This window comes from Citrus clementina, unplaced genomic scaffold (assembly GCF_000493195.1).
Source record: "Citrus clementina cultivar Clemenules unplaced genomic scaffold, Citrus_clementina_v1.0 scaffold_3, whole genome shotgun sequence".
Lineage (NCBI taxonomy): Eukaryota > Viridiplantae > Streptophyta > Magnoliopsida > Sapindales > Rutaceae > Citrus > Citrus x clementina.
The window spans coordinates 39,284,500-39,300,673 of NW_006262339.1; the positions used below are offsets into that span (position 1 = coordinate 39,284,500).

The 16,174-nt window shown below is 34.0% G+C and overlaps 1 protein-coding gene across 1 annotated transcript; it reads left to right on the forward strand.

Annotated features, from left to right (window-relative positions):
• Positions 1-10,020: 10,020 nt before the first annotated feature.
• LOC18046156 (U11/U12 small nuclear ribonucleoprotein 35 kDa protein) lies at positions 10,021-13,650 on the forward strand. Its single transcript, XM_006443033.2, has 8 exons — positions 10,021-10,354; positions 10,449-10,546; positions 10,676-10,727; positions 10,829-10,899; positions 11,300-11,390; positions 11,479-11,554; positions 12,629-12,707; positions 13,050-13,650. The coding sequence occupies exons 1-8, from the start codon at positions 10,216-10,218 to the stop codon at positions 13,461-13,463; spliced, it is 1,020 nt and encodes a 339-aa protein (XP_006443096.1). The 5' UTR covers positions 10,021-10,215; the 3' UTR covers positions 13,464-13,650.
• The last annotated feature ends 2,524 nt before the right edge of the window (positions 13,651-16,174 follow it).

The window sequence follows — 16,174 nt, forward strand, 5'->3', positions numbered from 1 at the left end:
ATGAAACATAAAACATCAAATATGAAACATAGAACGTAAATATGAAACGGGGGCAAAAACGAAAAATTTCGGGGTATTTGAAAAACCACTACATGAAACATAAAACATAAAATATGAAACTTAAAATATTAAACATGAGATAAATTTCATAGAAAATGAATAAAATTTTTGTCTTTTTGTTAACACACATTTTATTTTATTTTTTAAAATATTTATAATAAAAAAATTTTTTCTATTTTTACTTTACTTATCCTTTTCTACTTCTTATTATTATTATTTTTTAAATATTATTCGTTTTAAATATTTTTTATTTTAATTTATTTAAATAAAAAATACATATTAATGGCAGCAACCGGCTGGAAAACCGGTTGCTGCCAGTCATAAAAGTTGTTTGGCTGCCAGATGGCAGCCAAACAACAAAGGGGTCAATAAATTGACCCCCTCTATCATAGCCGTGTCCATCGAAACGACATCATTTTGATTTTTTTTTCCGTTGCTGGAGGCTGGAGCTGCACTGGATTTTGGCGATGAAAACTAGGAGTGTCAATTGAGAGAGAAGAAAGAAGAATAAGACGAAAAGTTAGATAGCTACTTGCTACCTACCTAATTATTTGAACTTTGAAGGATATAGGCATATACGTGGCTTTGTTTCTTAAACTATATTTGTAATTACATCTAGGTCGCTAATTGCTTTACTATTTCTCAGACAAGAGCATAGTTTCTCTATTTGTATCATATAGGTCCTTACCTTAGTTCCCTTCTTGTTTAGATGTACGAAGAGTACCGACAACACTCTCCACCCTTTTTTTGAAAGGTAATGCAAGAACGATCACCCAAAATTTCATTGAAAAATAAGATTTTATTATTTATTTAAAGAATTATATTAATATTTAAAAATTTTAAAAATCTTTTTAATTAAGATTTTTAAAATAAGAGATATTCTTTCTTCAATTTTATAAGGTCTTTTTACATCTTCAATTTATATTTTATTATTTTGTATTGAAGAAAAAGAAAAGTAAGTTAATTACTATTTATTTAAAAATAATAATTATTTAATTCAAATAATATTAATAAGAAACTTTTTAAAAAATATATTTTTTCACTCTTCTATTTATCACATAAGTAAGTAAATAAATATTTAAAAAATAAAATTAATAGTACTTTTTAATGATGCTCTAAGTATATATATTATTAGGGGTTGTTTGTTACCAGGTCTCCACATTTATTAATTCAGTTATTTTGTAAACCACTTCTTGGTTGAATGCAGGTATATTTTTTAAGAGTTGGATTATTGGCACCCCTCCATAATTCTTTTAAAACCCCTCTTCTATTATAATTACATTTTAGGACAATACTCTAATATATCTCACATCTATTTTATCTCATTTCAAAATTTTGTTTTTTCTCTCTTTAAAAAAAAAAAAGAAAAATTCTTGTATTTTCTCTGCTATCACACTCACACATGTAATTTTTTTCTCAAATTCTCTATAAATTTTTCTTCAATTAATAAGATAATGTATTGATAATAAATAAAACACATTCTGATAAAATTGTCTTACTTTTTTTTAAGTTCATACTAAAACTTTTTACATCATAATCTTAGAGAGAATTTATTTGATTCATTGATTTTTATAAAGAAGTTTATCACCGATAAAAATTATTTGTGAGGAGCGAGAAAAAAAATAAAAAATTAAAAGATTCACAAATTAAATGTGTTTATTTAGAAGTAAGGGTAATTTTGACATTATGTCTAATATAATTGAAAAAGGGGTTTTAAACGAATTTTGGAGGAGTGTCAATAGTCCAACTCATTTTTTAATGCACTTTCTTGACTTGGCTTATGATGGACCTGTTTTGTAATAGTCTTCAACCATGAGTTGCTTCTCCCTGACCTATGATAGGTTCTATTGGCACCCCTCTATTTTATTTATAAAACCCCTTTCCTTTTGTATTTATAATTCTATCGTTTATATATCAAACGCAAAATTTCATCTAATTAAACGGATTTTGCTATAAACTAAGTTTAATTCACTTTATAATTTTTGTTTGCGAGAAAAATAATTTTGTGAAGTATTGTTAATTTTATGAGCTTGTTAAGGTACATCCAAACCTTCTGGTTATTCATAAATTATCTTCTTCTTTGTCGATTCTGAAGAAGAGTGCATACTTGTATTACAAAAACACCATATGTACATTTGAGGGTTTAACTTTAAAGTAGGAGAATAATAGCAGCATAGCACTACTAGTTGGGAGGTTATTGAGGAGGTTTATAAAAAGAGAAGGGATTTGATGAGGATGATAGAGGGGCGCCCATAGCAGATAGCACCATTCTATGAATGTTTGTAATGTGTTCCAAACGCCAATTTCTTGGGTGCGCTCAAATCTATGTATTGAAAGTCGAACTCCATAATTTATAATATTGTCTTATGGTTTCGGTTTAAGGATATAATTATGTAGCATAAATAAATTGATTGATATAGTTTTAAATATTTCTGATATCAATGTCTAAATGTTTATCTATATCTTTTTTTTTTTATAAGAAAAACATTTTTAATGTATTGTACATTACTTAGCTATCTCAGAGAATTGCTCATTTGCGCGTGGACTTGTAATTGATTGATGATTGTATATATTTGTTGTCAATATTATTAAATGTAAAAAAAAAAAGACAAATACGCTTTGGTGATTTTTTTTTTAATTGGATAGATTTTGCATAAGAAGATTAGAAGAACATATTCTCATACTCAATTAATATATTTCAAATTCACCGAATAATTAAAGAAAGGGCGGGGTTATTTAAACCCCTCAAATTTCTTTCTAAACCCATTTTTTAAATAAACCCATAACTAAAATTTAAAAATATTAATTTCATTTCTATTCATTTGAGAATTTCAAAAATAACCCTTAGTAGAATTTCTATACATTGATATTTTTCTAATTGTTCTTGATTTGAATTAACAAAGAGACTTGCCTTTGTCAATTTGAAAAACATTTGACATCATGTAGAGATAAATTTCAGTTAATCATCTTCAATCAAACCTTATTTGAATTATAAAATCATTTTTTAATGTTGGTATTTGCACTAATTATTCCTTTTGAAAGGGAGAGGAACTTGCACATTCCCAAATATTCCTTCAAGAAGTTACAAACCAAATGATTTACTAGTTTCTATTGTTTAATGTAAACTCCAGGAATTGAAATATCAAGAGATAGTTTCATCTTGTGACACAATTTTTTTTTAAAACTATCAAAAAATATTTTTGATATACCATTTATGCAAATATAAGAAACTATTTATCTGTAAATTTGAATTAGATTTCTCTCATCAACTATCATATTTTCAATATAAACTAAAACAACTCACGCTAGTTTAAATAGATGGATGCTGAAATATGAAGTAATTTTGATACTAACATGTTTATATAAGTAATTTTATCAAAGGATATTTTAGAGAAAAAAATATGTTGACTAAAGATAAACTCTAGTTGGTTAGTAAACAAGTTCATTTTTATAGTAAACGAGTCAAATTTGATTTTAGAACTTTTTTGTTAAAAAAATCTGACTACTAAATAAAAATAAATTTGATTTCACTAAATAAAAAATTTTGATTACTAAATAAAAAATACATTTGATTGCTAAATAAAAAAATCTAATTACTAAATAAAAACTAAAATATTTTACTGTAAAAATTGACAAGTTATAAGAGATATTTTACCTGATCAATTTTAATTCAATTAAGGCATGATAGTTTTTTAATTTAATAGTAGAAAGTTAACGGGTTGGGTGTGTGGTTTTACATAAAAAGTTAATAAGTGTATATTGATATTTGTCAAAACATTTGGGTGTGCATGGAAATGAACCTTTCCAAATGTTAAAAACGGTTGCCCATGATTAATTTCTATTCTGACCTATAATCTCAACCATCCCATTTCAGTCTCTAGATCCAACGAATCAAAAATGCATGGCTGTTACGTACAGTTCCTGTAACGTAGCCAGGTCCTTTTCAATGAATTTTATTGACTTGGCTTATGATGAACCTGTTTTATAACCGTCTTCAACCGTGGGTTGCTTTTCTGTCCCTATGATTGGCTCTATTGGCACCCCTTTATTTTATTTATAAAACCCCTTTTGTTTTGTATTTTTAATTTTATCATTTATATATCAAACGCAAAAATTCATCTAATTAAACGGAATTTGCTATAGTTTTATTTACTTTATAATTTGTGTTTGCAACAAAAATAATTTTTTGAAGTTTTCATAATTGTTAATTTTATGAAATTGTTAAGGTATAACCAAACCTTCTGCTTATTATTTTTTTTTTATAATGAAAAACTTAAATAAATTAAAAAACATATCCATGAATTATCATCTTCTTTTTCGATTTTGAAGAAGAGTGCATTCTTGTGTTGCAAAAACGTACATTTGAGGGTTTAACTTTAAAATATGAGAATAATGGCGAGAATAATAGCAGTATAGCAATACTATTTGAGAGGTTATTGAGGAGGTTTATAAAAAGAAAAGGGATTTGATGAGGATGATAGAGGGATGCCAGCACCACTCTATAAATGTTTGTTTGTAATGTGTTTCCAATGTGAATTTCTTGGGTGCGCTTAAATCCATGTAATGAAAGTAGAACTTATAATTTATAATACTATCTTATGGTTTCGGTTTAAGGATATAATTATGTAGCATAAATAAATTGATTGATATAGTTTTAAATATTTCTAACATCAATCACTAAAAGTTTATCTATATCTTTTTTTATAATAAAAACATTTTTAACGTATTATACATTACTTAGCTATCTCAAAGAATTGCTTATTGAGGTGTGGACTTGTAATGGTCATAAAAATGTCAATAATGAAAATGAAGTGTAATAATCTGAAAACTAGTAGAGCCAAGTACTCGGTAAGAAGGAGTTCGCCTAGGGTATGTTTTAAAGACTTAGAAGAAATGATGAGAAAGCTTAACTCACTTCATTGATTTACAAATACCAATATATACAGCAAATAGTGCAACAACTATCTATATTATTGGTTTGTTACAACTAAATATATCTTTACATTCAAAATACTTTGAACAAGTAAACTCCTATAATCATGGAGGAGAATCCTCTATCATGCCCCCTCAAGATGGACTTCTTGAAAGCAGTCCGATCTTGCATCGAAGTTGAAGGAAGCGTGGTAAGAGCATCAGCTAGCTGATCATTAAATGATACATGTGCTACCCGTAAGGAACCGTTTTGAACTTGCTCCCTGATAAAATGAAAATCAATGGTAACATGTTTCATCCTTGAGTGAAATATCGGATTAGAACACAACTGTGTTGCTCCCACATTATCGCAGTAAATAATTGGACAATTAGGCACTCTAATATGCAGGTCTGTTAACAGTGAACGTATCCAAGTAATTTCAGCTGTTGTATTGGCAACGGAGCGATACTCAACTTTGGTGGAGGATCGTGCCACTGTGCGTTGTTTCTTCGAACACTAGGATACTAAGTTTCGACCAAGATATACCAAGTACACACCTGTTGATGAAAAATCATCTTTGTTACCTGCACAGTCGGCATCAGAAAAGACATGTATACTAGTGGAAGAATGATGATATAGTTGAATACCCTCATTAACAGTACCTGCCAAATATTGAAGGAGTTGTTTGACACAGGTCTAGTGGTCAGTTGTCAGACAATACATATACCGTGATAAGCGATTAACCACGAAAGCTATGTCTGGCCTGCTGATTAAAAGATATTGTAGACTACCCAACATAGCACGATACTCAGTGGCATCATCCAGGGGAGTGCCAGATTGTGACGTCAGCTGCACAATGGTTGAAAGAGGAGTGAGTACCGGTTTCGCTGCCGTCATGTTTGCTCGATTTAATAACTCCAGTATATATCTTCTTTGAGACAAGATCAACCCCTGGTTATTTGGTACAACTTCAATGCCTAGAAAATATGCTAATTTTCCAAGATCTTTGAGAGAGAATTGCTTGGCAAGAAGAGCTATAAATTCATGAATCTTGAGAGGCTTGTCCCCCGTGATTATTAGATCATTAACATACACAATGAGATATAAAATATGTGTGCCATCATTATATACAAATAGCGATGTATCAGCCATAGAATTTTTGAACCCAAATTGAATAAGAAATTATTGTAGTTCATTATACCAGGCGCGTGGAGCTTGCTTTAGTCCATAGATGGCCTTTCAAAGTTTGCAGACATAGTTAGGTTTGTCACCATCTATGAATCCTTGAGGTTGAGCCATGCATACATCCTCATACAAGTCCCCTTGAAGGAATGCATTATTTATGTCTAGTTGGCGTAGCTCCCATCCATGACTGACTGCAATGCTTAGAACAATACGAACTATTGTTAGCTTTACAACCGGACTGAAAGTATCATGGAAATCGACCCCTGGTCTTTGATGGAATCCTTTGGCCACCAAGTGGGCTTTGTACCTGTCAATAGAGCCATCAGAATTTCTTTTTCCTCAAAAAATCCATTTACACCCAATAAGATTATGATTTGGAGATGGTGAAACAAGATCTTATGTCTCATTCTTAACTAAAGCATTAAACTCATCAAACATTACTTGTCTCCACTTGGAGTCTTTTAACGCTTGAGTCACTGTGGTTGGTTCAATTTCATCTGTGGCGGCAAGTTGAGCAAGGAGATTCATTCTGCGAATAGGTTTATGAATATTATTTTTAGATTTGGTGACGATGGTGTGAGCGGGTGGCATTGATGGTTCTAGGGCAGTGATTGTGGTGTGTTGAGATGCACAAGGTTGTATTTGAGGAGCTTTAGCCGCAGATGACGTAGTGAGTGGCGGAGTAGTTGTGGAGATAGGTATTTGTAGGGGAGGAGGAAACCAAGTGGCTATTGTGTGTGATTGGTTTATGGACTCTTGTGGTTTTTGATGGACGAATGAGAATATAGACTCTACAAACTTGACATGTCTAGAGACGTAAACTTTGGAAGAACTTGTATCACGACACAAAAATGCACTCTGACTTGTCGAATAACTAAGAAACACACATGGTTTAGAATTGGACTCTAGTTTGTAAACCGTATAAGGACTGAGCCATGGGTAGTAAAGACACATTAAAATTTTGAGTTTGTTGTAATTGAGTTTTGCCTAAAAAATTTTCTCATAGGGTGAATAATATTGAAGGGTTGGTGTGGGCATCCTGTTTATAAGGTAAACGATGGTGGCAAAGGCATATGGCCAATATTGTAAAGGTATTGATGCATGGGACAAAAGTGCAAGACCAATTTCGACAACATACAGATGGCGACACTCAGACATACCATTGCGTTTTGGGGTGTGTGGGGGAGTGGTGAGATGAGAAATTCCATTTGTAGAAAGAAAATTGGTTAATGCAATGAATTCACCACCATTGTCAGAGTACAAGGTTTTGATGGGTTTTTCAAATCGTTTTTCAACAATGACTTTGTATCTTATAAAAACTTCTTTGACATCAGTTTTTTTTTTTTAATAGGTAAAACCAAATATATTTTGTGTAGTGATCGACAAAAATAACATAATATTTGTATCCATTAACAGAGACTACAAGAGACGTCTAAACATCAGTGTATATAATTTCAAGAGTATGTGAAGATGATATTGTAGAATTTGAAAACGACAACTTATGACTTGTATTTGACAAACACGCATTATAATTGACATCAGATAGCATAGAAGACGTTACACTGAGTTTATTAGAAGACAAAATTTGTTTTAAAATGGGAATGGTAGGATGTCCTAGCCTATGATGCCAATTAGAAGACGAGGTCGTGATACTTGAAAAGGAAATAATTGGGGTGGAGTCTGGCCACTCATATACGCCACCTTTAGCTTGACCCTTCAAAAGTGTTGTCCCTGTGCTGAATTCCTTCACAAGAAAAGTATCTAGTAAGAATTCTATGGAAGCATTATTAGAATTGCAAAATTGATAAATAGAAATAAGATTTCTCTTCATGCTTGGAACACATAGGACATTGTCTAAAAGAAAAGACTTATGAGGAGAGTTTAAAGTTGTTGAACCAGTGTGAGTTATTTGTAACTTAGATCCATCCCCTATCATCATATCATCACCTCCTCTGTACGAGTTATGTAAAGAGAGATTTTCTAGATCAGTTGTTACATGATGAGATGCACCACTATGTAGGAGCCAGGTTTGATTGTTGTTTGTTATGGCTGCATAATTTGCTTTTGGCTGCCATGGGGTAGATGAGTGGTTATTGTTTGACTGCACAGGTTGCAATTTGTAAGATGGACATTTCTTGGCAGTGTGCCCTTTAAATGCTATAGAGTTGGCAGTAGCCAAGGTATGGGCGTTGTTGTCGCTGAGTGGAATTGTTGTTTTGGGGCACTCCTGTGTTGCGGTTTAGGTTGGAGAAGTTTTGGTTGGTTTCGCTGTTGATACGTCAATTGTTGTTGGTACGAGTTGTTACATGGGCTGTTATTGGGAACATTGTGTCAGGTTTTGAAGTGTTTAGAGATGCCTCAAAATTGAGTAACTTTTCATGAAGTCGAATGTGATAGGGGTGTCCTTGGCTTGTACAGCTTGGACCAACTCCTTATAGTCATCTCCAACAGTCTCCAGAATTTTGTCCCTAAGATCATCTTCGTCATAAGGTGCGCCAAGAAGCGTAAGTTCATCTGCCCGAGCCTTAATATTTTGGAGAAATTCTATAATTGATGCTAACCCTCTAGTCATTTGTCTAATCTGGCTTTTAACTTGCTTAATATGTCCTCTGGAAGGCTTTGCATAGGTGCTGGCAAGCGTTATCCACGCTTCTTTGGATGTTTTGGCAGTGGCCACAAATGGGATGATGTTGGGTGAGATGGAGCCAATTATGGCATTGAGGATCAGTTGATCCTGGCGAACCCAAAGTGAATGAGCTGGATTCGGGGTAGTAGTGTTGTTGTCTGTTATTGTAGTTGAAGGACAAGGTTTAGAACCATCTATATAGCCAAGAAGATCATAGCCTACGAAGAGAGTTTGAAACTGCAATTTCCATGATAAGTAATTGGTTGATGTGAGTTTGAGAGGAGTTTGTGCAGCTACATTAATGGTGATTAAGGTGTTGTTGAGGTCATTAGTGTTTCTGATGGTGGTGGCCATTACAGAATTTTCTTTCTAAAAATAAGGAGAGAAAGGGAGAGCCTCTAGTGCTCTGATACCATAAAGACTTAAAAGAAATGATGAGAAAGCTTAACTCACTTCATTGATTTACAAGTATCAATATATACAGCAAAAAGTGCAACAACTAACTATATTATTGGTTTGTTACAACTGAATATATCTTTACATTCAAAATACTTTGAACAGGTAAACTCCTATAATCATGGAGGAGAATCCTTTATCATGTTTACATTTAGTTTCCACCAATATTTCAAAATTACCGAATAAGGCCACTTAATAAAAAGTTGAGAAAATAAATATTTATTGATTTATTTCAGACATTGCATGTGTTAGGAGCATTAAATGTGAAATTTTGTGAAAGAAAAATCTCATCAACTCTTAGCTTCACAATTTTAAACTTTGACACGTGATTCAAATAAAATTTATATAAAAAAGAAATATAAATTATTTGTGTTCATATTTTACCCTATCGATATAAAGAATAACTTTCTAACAAATGATCGGTTTTTGTTATTATTATTATTAGGCTATGCCTATGTTGGAACAGATCTACGGTGGAGTACGAATTTCAACCACATACGCAAAATGATAAATAATAAAAAACTCATTATAACTTTGATCGAGTAGTTACGAAGGAATGCTCTATTTTAAAACAACTTCAACATAACCAAACCCTTATTATTATTATTGTTGAAAAAAAGAGCAATATACTAAATTAGAAAAAACACGCGCGCTGATGCAATGTGTTTTTTCAGAAGCATTGGATTTCACCTTTTTATCTGAATTGTGAAAAGGGCAAAAACATCTGTTCACTTGAAATTCCGCGTGACAGGCACGTGTCCTGGATGAGGCCGAAAATACAATTGCTTTTTATCTTGCTTTCCTCCTTGAGTCGGCATTGGCTTTCTCTTTGGCCAGTTTTGTGAATTTTGTCGTGTAATTTCATTTCTGGATTTGCTTAGTGCGAAAACCACTGGGTTCTAAGAAAACAAGGTGTTCGGTCAATTGTCTAAAAGAAGTCTACAACGCTGCCCATTACCACCTCCCCCCGTTCACAATGAGTGGGAACAACATAAACTCGGTGTTCTACGCCGGGTCGTATCATCCGATTCAAGCTGGTAGCATTGACGGCACCGATATTCACCCCCACGATAACGCCATTTGTCGTGCTCTGCTCTGCTCCTCCGCGGGCCTCTGTATGTACTTCTATTTTCTTTATTCCTTTTCACTCCCCCCACAACTTTTAAGTATTCCCAGTTCTCACCCATTTTGTATCTTAATCATTTGCAGATGACCCCCTCGGTGACCCCAAGGCCATTGGTGACCCTCATTGCACTGTCTTTGTGGGTCGGCTCTCTCATTTTACTTCCGAAGACACTCTTCGCAAGGTAAGCGGTTTTTTTTTTTTTTTAAAAAAATTCCGTTAATTTTCTTCATATTCTGCAGTGTTGCAGAATTGTATCTATTTTGGATTGAATTAATGAGTTGAAAAAATTATTGTCATGTGGGTGTTTTAGGCTATGAGCAAGTATGGTAGGGTCAAGAACTTACGGTTAGTGAGGGACAATGGTAAAGTTGCCGTTCTGAAAATTGTGTTATGTTGCCAATAGTTATGTTTGGAATGTAACATCTAACTTGTTCTGGTGCTTATTGATTTGTATGATGTGCAGTTACGGGTGCATCGCGTGGTTATGCTTTTGTTGAATATGAAACTGAAAGAGAGATGCGCCGTGCATATGAGGTATGTGGCTGATAATTTGATTCTTTCTTGCTTTGCCACTTTGTGACTGTTATGCAATTTTTGTTTTGCCCTGAAATGTGATTCATTTCAGATTCTGTAATGCACCATAAATATCCACACTTTGATTATTTGGCCGCACTTGTGACTGTTGAGTCTCATATTGGATATTTGCTTGATAAATGAGGAATTTATATAATATGTTATGTCTGTATTAAAATTGGAGTTATGTCTATATTAAAATGGGAGTTTTTTACCTTCTAGTTGAGCTTTGCGCACGTCCACAATTTCAAAATTAAACAAACTCAAACACATTGATCATCCTGGCTGCATGCATGCATTCAGTGTCCCCATTGATAGAAAGTAAAGTGATGGTTTTTTTGTTTTCATGTCTGCCATGCAGGATGCTCACCACTCCATTATTGATGATCATCAAATTTTAGTTGATTATAACAGGCAACAGTTGATGCCTGGGTGGATTCCAAGGAGGTTAGGTTAGTTGTTCATTTTATTTACTCTGGTCAGCATCAGCACCAATAAATTTGAATCATATAATTTTTGTCTCCTTTTTCCGTCAAGCAGGAGGAGGCCTTGGAGGTAAGAAAGAGTCAGGGCAGCTTCGCTTTGGAGGAAGAGAAAGACCATTTAGAGCTCCTTTGTATGTTCCTAATTTTGGGGTTTTATGTTTTGTCATAAATTTTTTCATTATGTGATTGAATGGAATTGTTAGCCTTTAAGCAATTTTAGTTATAATTTACTCTAATGAAAAATGCTTTCTATTAAATCTTCTTTCCGTTCATTTATTTACTTCTTTAGGTGTTATAGGCAATAGATTCAATGTTAGTTTTATTGTTCTTTTTTGTTTGCTTTTGGTGTTTAGTGGGTGTGTGAGTGGTTGGGGAAGAAGAAAGCTTAAGTGGAGCTACTGGCTGGAACAGGAAAATAATTGGAATCATCTAACTTTTGATGGACTGATGGAATGATACCTTGTGTGGACAGACCGTACTCATTTTTTGTAATATTTCAATAAGTTACAAATCTATTTTGTCAAGGAACTATTTCATTCCTCTCTTTCCGGAAAGCCATCCAGGTGCATTATTTAGACACTTAAAGCAGCTGATCTCATATTCTCACTTTTACGTAGAAAGCTTTGTCTTTTCTTCCATCATATTTGACACACAATTACCCTTCGACAGCAATTATCTGGGAAATTCATTTTCTTTGTGTTTGGCTTGGATGTAGTATAGTGTACGAATTTGATTTAGGTATGTATACTTGGCAAGAAATGGAGGGAGATGTAATCTTTTTGTGCAATCTTTTTGTGCATTGCTATATCTGAACTTATCCTACCGTGTAAAACTGTTACACAAATGTTTGAAACAAGGTAACTTTCCCATCAATTACTTAGGAGCTGCCTTGAGAACTGAAAGATATTGTTTCTTTGTGGCTCCACCCAAGAATCCCTTTGAATCATATTGTATTGACTGAAAGGCACACTCTCTATTATAGTTCCTTAGGCTGTTCATCTTTTGGCTGTGCTTATTTGTCAGGCTAGCACAACTGACAACTGCTACTCGTACAAGGCAATAGGAGTTTAGCCAGGAATAGTATTGTTTTTGGAAAAAAAATGAATTAAAAAGTTCATTTCACTTTGTAACTATATGGTGGAAATTTTCAGTACATTATTTTTATGTACATATTTCTGACTTTGTTCATTCTCTTGCATCACCAGGCGTCCAATTCCATTTGATGAGCTAAAGAGGCTCGGCATTCCTCCTCCACCAGAAGGAAGATATATGTCACGTTTTCAGGTATTGTTTCTTTCATCTTTTTTTTTTTTTTCTCTTTTTTAGGATTCTGATAACCTAGATTCCCGCACCGACCCGGACCATGAGTCCTGCCCGGCCAAGCCCTAAACTAGGTGTCAGTCAGGTGCCCCAACTCCATGAACTATGAGACGGTGGAATTTTTAAGTTCACTAGAAGGATTGAACCTGAGACATCAGTACGACCAAGCACTATGTCTCAAGCCCACAACCAACTGGGCTGCCCCCTTGGAGTGTATTGTTTCTTTCATATTACAGACCTTTTAGGGCACAAAATACTGTTTCCAGGAATTCTTTTTTCATTTTGGTTCTTTAATTTTCATTGTAGGTCCCATCACCCCCTAGAAGCAAAAGGTGCTCTATAGAGAAGGAAGAAAACACTCGCAGTAGGAGCTGGAAGCACAGTGAAGAACGTACTAACAAAAGTAGCACCATGGAGAAGGAAGAGAAACACTATAGAAGCTCTTTGGAGAAGGAAGAATCACATCGTAAAAGCTCTATGGAGAAGGGGGGTCGCAAAAGAAGCTTTGTGGACAGAGAAGAAAGCCATTACAAAAGAAGCACTACAGAAGGGGAAGAGCGGTCACGGTCTCATAAGAGGAGCTCTACAGACAAGGAAGAGAGCTCTCACCAAAGGCGGAGCTCCAAGGACAAGGAAAAGCACTCCCACCACGGCCATAGTAAACGGTCTCGCAGACGTGAGAGAAGTTCAAATGGTGAGGATCACTATACTGATTACTGAGATGCTGAATGCTGGCCACTATAGGGAAACGTTTGGTTTCAGTTAACTGCAGGTTTGAGTTGTGTATGTATAAACTGATGAGTCCATGCACTCACTTGGGTAAAAAATATGGATAACTTGCTTAAAATTGTAAAATACCGATTTCTGAAAATCTGAAGCTAATACTATATCGCTGTTGTTCAAGTGACATAATGGCTTCAGCACCTAAACGGATTGTGGATCAATGTGATTTCAGATATCCCATAATAGCTATCTATTTTGCCAAAAACTGCTCCTGCACTAAATTCCAAAATCCAGCGCGCCTAAAAACAGCATAATTATCAAATCTTTTAGCTGATTCATGGTCAATTTAAACATAGAGGTAATTCAAAAAGGAAGAAGGGGTAAAAAATCAAATTCAAAGACCAAATTAAATGAGGGAATTATTCAAACCTTCACTTGTTAGGAAGTTTGTTCTACTATTGATTGAGATCAAGCTCTCTGCAAATGCTTCCACTGTATAATCTGTTAAATCTTCTTGAAAACCATCAATCACATAATCTTTATATGTTCCATCAAAAAGTACAAATTTCTCGTCTAAAACTGACAAAATAAAATGACTGGCCTTGAGGGAACACAATGGCTGCAATACAGGAACTGAATTGGCTGATGACAATTTTCACACATTCTGTCAATGGAATTAAACAAAGACAGTCTCCTATGACTCTAATTGAATGGGATGAAGATAGAGAATGATCATCAAAATCATTTTCATTGGGCAAGGCTAAAATCATCTTTATACGGATTGAAACTAATTCTTCGAATGTGTCGAGTTTGGAAAATTTTGAACTATGGTTGGCTTGATCTCAAATTTCGGATACGTAGGCAGTCGAAACGATACAACCATTCTGGATCCTTATTGAAGGATTATATTTGGGACGATGGTTCGTTGGTAGTCCAAATCTTCGCCGAGGTGGAGAATTGTTGAAAAATCAAAAAAAAAATTTAACATGCATGATCTTCTAGCCGCAATGTTGGAAGCATTAATGAAGCATGTGGATGGAATTATGGAAATTGAAACCAAATGAGTTGGTGAAGCATGTGACAATTTGACAAATTCACAACAACTTTGACAATTTGGCAAATTGTTGGTGAGCACCGAATTTGTAACAATGCAAAATACTTCCTATAAATAGAGGGAGTTTTTCATTTGTTTAGCATCCTAAATTTGTCAAGCTTATAATTTTCTAAGATTTTGAGAGAAGTGTGTCTGTGGAATTTATATTTCCTACAGAGTGTGAGAGTATTGGGTATATTTGTGTTTCTAGGAAGTGAAATTCGTTACTCAAATATTGTACTCTAATAATTGTTAGTAATATAATTATTTTTCTCTTACTCTTGTAGACGTAGGCATATTGCCGAGCCACGTAAATTTTGTGTCATTTATTTTTCTGTAATTATTTGGTGCACTTGATTCCGCATTCCGCGCACAACACGTGCAAAAACCAAAGTGGATATTTCTTTTGAGTGTGATTGCCCAAGAATTTTGTTAAAAATATTGAAATTTGGTTTCAAAAATTTTCCAAGTATAGTCCTTCAAGAAAAGTCATGCATACCTACTATATTCTCTCTGTAAGATTGAGAAATTCACAAAAGCTTGAAGTCATCGATTGACTGAGCATAACCAGAGCCATGTACTGTTGTATCTATTTTGTTGAAAAGGTTCATAGTCTTTTGGTATTATTCTCTTGACCTCTGCGGTGCAACAATTGTATATAAAGAAAGCTTTTGTTTGAGTTTCAACTTCAATGGATAAGCACAACAAACCATTACAAGAACAGTGGATCCAAACGGAATCACAATAGCCTTTTCCAATTGGGAAATTAATAAGCCGATCGGCCATAATAATTTTGCTGTCCAGGTCTTTACAGAGAAGAGAGTTTCTTACTAAACCGTTGTGAATACCAGCAAGAACCAGTGTTTGTCTTTGTTGGTTTTGAGCTCGGTGCAACTTGAGAAACCAGGTATTGGTTATCAAAGCCATGAATGACTCCGATAAACATTTGAATCTGTATAAAGACTTGGTTTGCAGTTTTGCAAATATGTCAACAATGATATCCAGGGGAAGAGTCGCCTTTGCTTCTTCTGCAAGTTAAGCAAATACCCTAGGTTTTAATTTGTCTTCACATATTCGCAGCTTGCCAACTTCAGACTTAATGCTGGCTCAATTCTCTACCCAGACCACACCCGTGTGAGCCAGGCTGAATTGATACTATTTATGAATCTTCAATTAATGAACTTTTTGTACTTTAAGAATAAATCTTTGTTAAAATGAGATGTCTTTAAATAGCTTGAACCTTCAAGGTCAAAGTGGAAGAAAGAAAACATATTATTTATTTATTAATTACTATCCTCGTGCTTATTGTATAAAACTAATTAATATTATTCTTTCTTCAAAATTATGAGATTTCTACGAGTAGCCACGCAAACATGAGATACCATACTACACGTAGCCACTGAAAAGTTCCACGCAAACATGATTTAGTTGACGGTAAAAGGGTGCAGTTACCTCCACAAATTAATTATGGCAGGCTTCTCCTTCATCAAGAAGTAGCCCGCAGCATTTTTCAGAGACGAATCGCTTATTATAATAAATGCTTGCTTTGATTTCTTCACCACATTTTGGTAGTAAATTTGTATAAATACAAATATGTATTCTCTTACAGAAAACA

Coding starts and splice junctions, on each gene's coding strand:
- LOC18046156 (XM_006443033.2), top strand. CDS start 10,216: ATGAGTGGGAACAACATAAACTCGGTGTTCTACGCCGGGTCGTATCAT. Junction 10,900..11,299: donor AGATGCGCCGTGCATATGAG/GTATGTGGCTGA, acceptor TCTGCCATGCAG/GATGCTCACCACTCCATTAT. Junction 11,555..12,628: donor AGACCATTTAGAGCTCCTTT/GTATGTTCCTAA, acceptor TTGCATCACCAG/GCGTCCAATTCCATTTGATG.